This window comes from Solanum verrucosum, unplaced genomic scaffold (genome assembly GCF_900185275.1).
Source record: "Solanum verrucosum unplaced genomic scaffold, falcon-dt-bn FXZP01000276.1, whole genome shotgun sequence".
Lineage (NCBI taxonomy): Eukaryota > Viridiplantae > Streptophyta > Magnoliopsida > Solanales > Solanaceae > Solanum > Solanum verrucosum.
In genome coordinates, this window is record NW_026019946.1 from 1108861 (window position 1) to 1116232 (window position 7372).

Sequence of the window (7372 nt, forward strand, 5' to 3'; positions counted from 1 at the left end):
CGAAGGTCGATCAGAAACATTGATTGTTGTTGAGTTTTTAGAAGTTTTGAGTGGTATAGATGAGAAATATGAGGGGAGACAAAACGTACTCTAGAGAGAGAGAGAGGGAGAGGAGTAGGAGAGCAGCAAAATAAAGGAAGGTGGAGGGTCTGTTTTCAGTTTCCACTATTATTTCCCCATCAAAGAAAGCAATACCAACAAGCACTGCCCAAACCCAGTCTGTTGATCCATCAATCACACTTTCAACTCATTTTCTTACTTTAGGTAAAATACAACTCTCTCATCTTACCTTTTCTCTTGCAAAATGTTTAGGGTTTGTGATCTCTAGCTGAAAATGTCCTTTGCTCATTCTCTGGGATTTCAACAAATTGGTAACCAGATCTATAATATATGTCATTTTATTGCTAATTGACAACTTAAATCTCTCTACATTTGCCCCAACTCATTATTTAACTGTGAATTTTAGTATATATGAATCAACTTATTGGAAGCTATACTTTTGTAATTGATCTGTCAAGTATGTGGGAATAGATTATGTTTTAAACTGGTAACCAGATCTATAATTTATGATCAATGTATGTCATGCTACTGTACTGTTATCCCTCTTTCTGTTACTGTTATTGCTGAATGAAAAATCAAATCTTTGTGCATTTGCCCCACTTCTTCCTTCAAGTCATTTAATTGTGATTTTCTTGAATAAATTTGTTGCTTGTATCTGGAATTTGTCTTCTTTTGTTATTGTTGGTGTATGAATTGGAAGCTATACTTTTGTGACTGATGTGATTGAATTTCCTGTAAAGTCAAGTATGTGGGAATAGATGATGTTCTAAAGTGGATCAGTTTGTTTGATGTGCTTTTTTAACAATGATGTACTATTTACTTCTGTCTAATAAAGAACAGTATTTTTTATTGAAATAGGTACAACCACACTGCTGGATACGGTGAGGGAAGGTGAATTTTAGAGCTTGCTAACAAGTTTCTGTTCAAGGGTGTTAGGGACTGTCTTTGTGTATTGTCATTGGGCATCTGCTGATAGTTAAGTTGGTGTTATGGGTTCTCGATTCCCATCTCATCAGTTGAGTAGTGGCCTTTATGTATCTGGCCGGCCTGAGCAGCCAAAAGAAAAGACCCCCACTATGAGCTCAGTTGCCATGCCTTATACCGGAGGGGATATTAAAAAGTCTGGAGAACTTGGAAAAATGTTTGTTACCCCAGCGGATGGCTCGAGGTCGCGGAAATCTGGACCGATCAACAGCAATGCCCCGATGAGAACAGGATCGTTTAGTGGTGCTACTTCTCATTCAGGTCAACTTAATTCAGGCAATCGTATGACTTCTGGTGGTGCTCCTGGATATGTTTCTATGAAAAAGACCAACTCTGGGCCTTTGAATAAACATGGGGAGCCTATGAAGAAGTCCTCTGGTCCTCAAGCTGGAGGAGGTAATGTTTCATCCCGCCAAAATTCTGGCCCTATCCCACCAATTCTCCCTACCACAGGCCTTATTACATCTGGTCCTCTAAATTCTGCTGGAGCTCCTCGTAAAGTGTCAGGTCCCTTGGATTCAACAGGGTCAATCAAGCTGCAAAATTATTCTGTAGTTAATAACCAAGCTGTTACTCGCATCAACCAATGTGACGAATACTCCTTCCGCAAGAGCTTCCCAAAGACAATATTTTGGTCCATCATTCTTTTATTTTTGATGGGATTTATTGCTGGTGGCTTTATCCTTGGTGCTGTTCACAATCCCATTCTTCTCGTAGTTGTTGTTGTACTATTTGCTATAGTCTGTGTGGTGTTCACCTGGAATACTTGTTATGGAAGAAAAGCTATCATTGGTTTCATTTCTCGGTATCCAGATGCTGAGCTTAGAACTGCAAAAGATGGCCAATTTGTTAAAGTTTCTGGGGTATGTATTGTCTTTGGCGACACCTTTGTGTGTAATTCCTTTGTCGCACTTCCTATCTCATTCTATAAAATAAATAGCTACTACAATTCTCACCTATCAAATAAGAAAATAGTTACTACAACTCTCATTTGTCATAGTTATGCTCTCTTTACTAATGACCGGTGTGACATGTGAACTTGGTAAGAGTATTATGATTTCATTCCTTAAATTTGATCTTGAACTTGGGTACTAGTGTTAGTTCAGGTAAGTGTTTGATTTGAAGTTATCATTAATATTATGCTCAATTCTTGATTTAATTTGTGTCTTGAATAGATGCATTAGTGTTAAACCATTAAAAAATTGCTACTCAGTGGAGTATCATGGTTTCTATTGTGTTTATGAGACTGCTAGTGATTAACTCAAGTTCTCTTTTCACTTTAGGTGTATTATTTTGTGGTGAAACAATTCTTTCAATTGCTTTGCTAAAAGATATAATGTTTAAAATATCAAAACTTAAGAGATGTCCTTTGTGTAATGTAGAATTGCAATTGAAAAGACCTACGAAATTTCAATATAGTCTTCCAATATAACAATTGTCTGCTTACACCCACCCTCCCCAAATCCCATTTGTGGGATCACACTGGGTATGTTGTTGTTGTAGGCACTTCTAACTTTGGCTTTATGAGCTTAAAATACTCTACCTAATGTTATCAGTAACTTGCTTAGATTTAATATTTTTTTTTTGTTTTGTATGTTGTTCTTGTTGTATTTTGATTCCATTTTGGATCTTTCAATGTTTTTATAGGTAGTTACCTGTGGAAATGTCCCTCTTGAATCATCGTTTCAGAAGGTTTCTAGATGTGTATATACAGTCACAAGCTTATATGAGTACCGAGGGTGGGATTCAAAATCTGCCAACCCAGAACATCGTCGGTTTTCTTGGGGTCTTCGTACGCTGGAGGTAAGGAAAGATTATATAAGTCCTCTTCATTTAGAAAGAAACCAATGTTGCTGTGCGTTCCTCCTTGCAGTGGTGGCCCATGATGATGGAAACTAATTAATGCTATACGAATATTGCTTAATTTTCTAATGCTTTCTTTTGTGTTTCATGGAATGTGTTCGAGGATATTTCTTATGCTGTTTATCTTCTCTTTTTTTTTACTGAAAAGCTTTAAGGAGAGATCTCGAGGTCTCTAAATTCAGCAGCTAGACATTAATTGAAAAAGGGTCACTCACTCACTTGTGCAGCACGAACCATCCCGCATTCATGAATGGTCGAGGGAAAGGCTGCACCCCAAGGCTGTGTAATGTAGACAACCTACCTAACGCAATCATCAACAGCTAGACTTTAAGTCAAAGAAAATAACAGATATCATAGAGTTGAGAAAACAAAAAACACTGACAAAGATTTGGGCTTGTCTGGAATTGTAAGCATGTCTCACTGCTTTAACAGTTTTCAACATCGAGAGTTCCTTGTTCGTAATAAGAGTTATATGGAATGTGTGAAATATAATCTGAATAAGGAAAGAGTAACAATAGGGACAAAGGTAAGCTCAAGGAATCTTCTAAATCTAACATAATAAAGCAACAACGCTTTCTCAGATTTGAGATAAAGTCGTAAAATCTCTGCGCCTTTGAAATAAGTCTTACAGACGAGATAAGTTAAAAAGTAAATGTCACTTAATAGGAAGGCTCCAACTTAAAGAGAACTATCTAATTCTTGTTTATAGGGATAAGTAGGAATCCTAATGCCCTTTTTACTAGATGTGTTTTAAGCTAACCGCAAATAACTTATCACCATGCTATAATGGATTTTTTTTTGAATTCCAGCTTATAGAAAACAGTTTGTCTGTGTTTTGAAGTAAACTAATCAAAGCATGCTTCAAAGCACTGTTCCAACTAACCGATGGAAAAGTTCTAGGCAGAGGGACAGAATGAAGCTTATATGTATTTGTATTCTAGAAAACTATTGATATCTTGAAGTGTTCTAAAGACTTGGAAGGTTGCAAAGTATGTCATATCTGTGAGTTCATGTCCAGATATCAAGAGAAGTTTGAATGCTTTGTTTGTTTGATACTGCTATGTCATTGTACGTTTATTTGAACCTCCCTTTCCTTGTTTGTTGCTTTCATCCTGCTCTTCTTGTTCCCTTTTGTTTTTACCTCATAATTTACTCTTAAATTGTTTATATATGCTGTGTGATTCATTGAAAAAGAAAACTGAAGTCTTCCTTTGTCTTTGCAGCGGCATGTCTCTGATTTCTATATCTCTGATTTCCAGTCTGGATTAAGGGCTTTGGTCAAAACTGGGTATGGTGCAAGAGTAACCCCTTATGTCGAAGAGTCTATTGTTGTGGATATTGATCAATCAAATAGGAACATGTCACCTGAATTTGTCAGATGGCTGGCAGAGAGAAATCTATCCAGTGATGACCGAATAATGCGATTGAAAGAAGGGTATGGTTTAACTCAACTTCAATGAATCTTGAATATTTCTTCTGCTTGAGTTCTTTGATTAAATAACAGACAACATGCTCAATCATATCTAGATGCCTGCTTTGATTAATGTATATATCTAGTTGCCTCAGTTTGGTTTTTCCTCTCCCAAATCTTTGTTCAGGTATATAAAAGAGGGTAGCACTGTGAGTGTAATGGGAGTTGTCCGACGGAACGATAACGTTCTGATGATTGTTCCTCCTCCAGAGCCACTTTCAACAGGATGTCAGTGGTCTAAATGTATTCTTCCAGCCAGTCTGGAGGGTATCGTTTTGAGATGTGAGGATAGTTCAAAGATTGATGTCATTCCTGTGTAGCACTTTTATGATTATAGAAGGCTCTGCTGTTTTTGTTTTAAATATGTTGGAAAACCCTCTTCTGTCAGTGGCAACAAGAATGACATCTTCACTCAGTTAACCAGATATGTATAGTTTGTCGATTTGATTTGATTTGATTTGTTTTTTTTTTATATTTTGTTTCTATTCTTGTTGTAATGGTGTTGGTGTCATCAAATGTGTAGATACAGATGATTTTTGAGAGAGTTGTTATGGTTAGAAAGTCAGATATTTGTGTTGAGGTTGGGGACTTTTACAAAAGTATGATACCCCAATGGATACAAGATATGTTTATTTGGTATTAGTTATTCTTTTGTGGCCACTTAGCCACTCTCAAGTCTCTTCTTGCAAATTAACCTCCTTTCTTTGCTTGTTTGGAATCTTGAATTATATTGATCAACATGTGTTAAGTGAACAATAAGAAAAGATAAAAACAATTTTCTCTATACATGTGTTATATAAAAATATGCTTTGCTAAATTTTCTAAAAGTGATGTTGATGTAATATTGTTAAACCAAAAGGTTCTCTTTCTGTTTTGCCCATTCCTGAACAAACTTGGATGTAAGCCTCAATAAACTTTCGGTGACCCTCTATACTACAACCGGTAGCAAATGAACAGATTGGATTGAATTTGGACGGATTGAAAATTGATCGAGTTGCAATTTATTCATATGAAAATATGTATAAAAAAAAATAAAGGAAAAAGATCAAATACATGTACTATTTGAAATAGTTTAAATATATCTCTCGTTATATTTTTGGTCCAAATCTTCCCCCTCTTGGAATGAAATTTGATAAAACCCCTTGGATTCATCTAGCTACCAGTAGAAGATAAGCTAAAATTGTATATTCAATAATTAAAAGTAGGGGTGTACAAAATCAAACCAAAAACTAAATCAAACCAGAAAAAAAAACCCGACAAATGGTTTGGTATTGAAAAAAATCCGACTATACTTAGGTTGGTTCAGTTTTAACTAAAGAAAGTCAACCCGAGACCAAACCAACCCGACATTATATATATAATTTTTAAAATTTATTTTATACATAAAAGTATTTACTTTGATATAATTTCTAAATATTACTTGTACGTTTTCATAATTTTTATCTTTTACCATATTTTTTCAAGTTTTTTGAGACTTAGAATTTTGAATGGTCCACTAAAAGTTATAGTCCATAGATATTAGTAACTCTAATAAAGCTCAATTCAAAATCAAATCAATACTAATAGTAACAAAATAAATTAATTCAACTCTAAGAATGACAATAATGTTGAATATTTGTTTGTTTTTTGGTAATCAAGACGATTTAATATTAATTATATAATATGCATCGATACAACAGGTTCAACCACATTACTTGTAGCATTACATACTAAGTTGAGTATTGGATTTATACATCCATTAGCATTACAAAAGATATTTGAATTACTAGCAAAAGGAGTTTCACCATTGTCTGCTTCTAGGCTATCAAGAACAAACATTGGGGAACTGACCATTCTTCAAAACGAAACCCGTTCATCATCTTGCCCTTCTTTGTTAACAAGTCGGTTGTCCTGTTTTGTAGGAGTAGCTCCCTGCATTCAGAAATAATGTTGGAGTAAGCATTAGAGCTGTAGTTTAATATATTAATTACATCCATTGAGTCTGTAGATATCTCCAAATCTGTGATATTGTTTCTCTTGGCTAGATGCAGACCGTGAAAGAGTGTTGTAATTTCGGTGCCACTAGAAGAGTTAGTGTTTATTTTTTAGATGTATCCCGCTACCCAATTTCCTTGCTTATCTCTAATTATGCATCCTATGCCCCCTTCTCCAGTATTGGTATTAAAAGAGCCATCTATATTAAACTTAAATTGTCGCGCGCGCGGGGGTTCCAATAGGCCTCGAGGGGTCTTCTATCCCTTGGGGTTTTTGTGGTTGAGTACCCTTGGGCTAGATGGAGAAACTCTAGGGTTCTGACTTTGGGGACCAAGGGGATTTCGCTGGACGTATTTTGGTAGAGGTTATTATTTCTGTTTAGCCATATATTCCAGATGAACAAGGGGAAGGTTGTAGCCCATTCAATACTCATGACACTAGCGTTGATGTAGGCTTACTCATAGAGCCAGTTGGGGCTATCATTAGCTATGATCATGGATATTGAGTCGTAGATATTAAGACTTGTCCAGTTCTTATTGTCTGTGTCACAATCCAAGAAGATATGTTTACCCGTTTCAATCTCTCCACAAATAGTGCATTTCGAGTTAAGAATAATTCATATGGAGTTAAGGTATTGTCCGGTAGGAGTCTATTATAGGAGGTTAGCCAAAGGAAGAACTTAATTTTGTTGGGGAATCTAAGTTTCCAGAGCCAGTTGTACTTAATATTCCTATCAAAATCACTTTTATGACTCTTAAGGACTCTATAGGTGGAACTTGTGGAGAAGGTTCCATTATCACAATATTCCCAGATTATTCTGTCTTGAGGGGAGGAGTTTTGGGGGATATGGACATCCTTAATAAGATTCTGGATATCAGTAGGGAGTTCAAAAGATAATTCGTTGAAAGACCATTTGTTATCTTTGATTAGGTCGCTGATATTGAGGTTTTGGTCTTTAAAACTTAGAGGGCCTCCTACTAGGGTATGGAGGGCTTCAGTATTTGGGATTTATTTGTCAAA

General features: G+C 35.8%; 1 protein-coding gene across 2 annotated transcripts; it reads left to right on the forward strand.

Annotated features, from left to right (window-relative positions):
- Positions 1-89: 89 nt before the first annotated feature.
- LOC125809611 (uncharacterized membrane protein At1g16860-like) lies at positions 90-4951 on the forward strand. 2 transcript variants are annotated; one of them, XM_049489210.1, is made up of 5 exons: positions 90-264; positions 919-1907; positions 2692-2847; positions 4131-4342; positions 4506-4951. In XM_049489210.1, exons 2-5 carry the CDS (start codon positions 1050-1052, stop codon positions 4696-4698), a joined length of 1419 nt encoding a protein of 472 aa, XP_049345167.1. In that variant the 5' UTR covers positions 90-264; positions 919-1049; the 3' UTR covers positions 4699-4951. The 2 variants fall into 2 exon arrangements, with proteins under 2 accessions (XP_049345167.1, XP_049345174.1); XM_049489217.1 differs by having other exon boundaries at positions 260-371; positions 4506-4787.
- Positions 4952-7372: the final 2421 nt, after the last annotated feature.

Excerpts from the sequence above, each read along its gene's own strand:
- LOC125809611 (XM_049489210.1), top strand. The coding sequence starts at position 1,050 with ATGGGTTCTCGATTCCCATCTCATCAGTTGAGTAGTGGCCTTTATGTA. Across the intron at positions 1,908-2,691 it reads AATTTGTTAAAGTTTCTGGG|GTAGTTACCTGTGGAAATGT; the intron begins GTATGTATTGTC and ends ATGTTTTTATAG. Across the intron at positions 2,848-4,130 it reads GGGGTCTTCGTACGCTGGAG|CGGCATGTCTCTGATTTCTA; the intron begins GTAAGGAAAGAT and ends TTGTCTTTGCAG.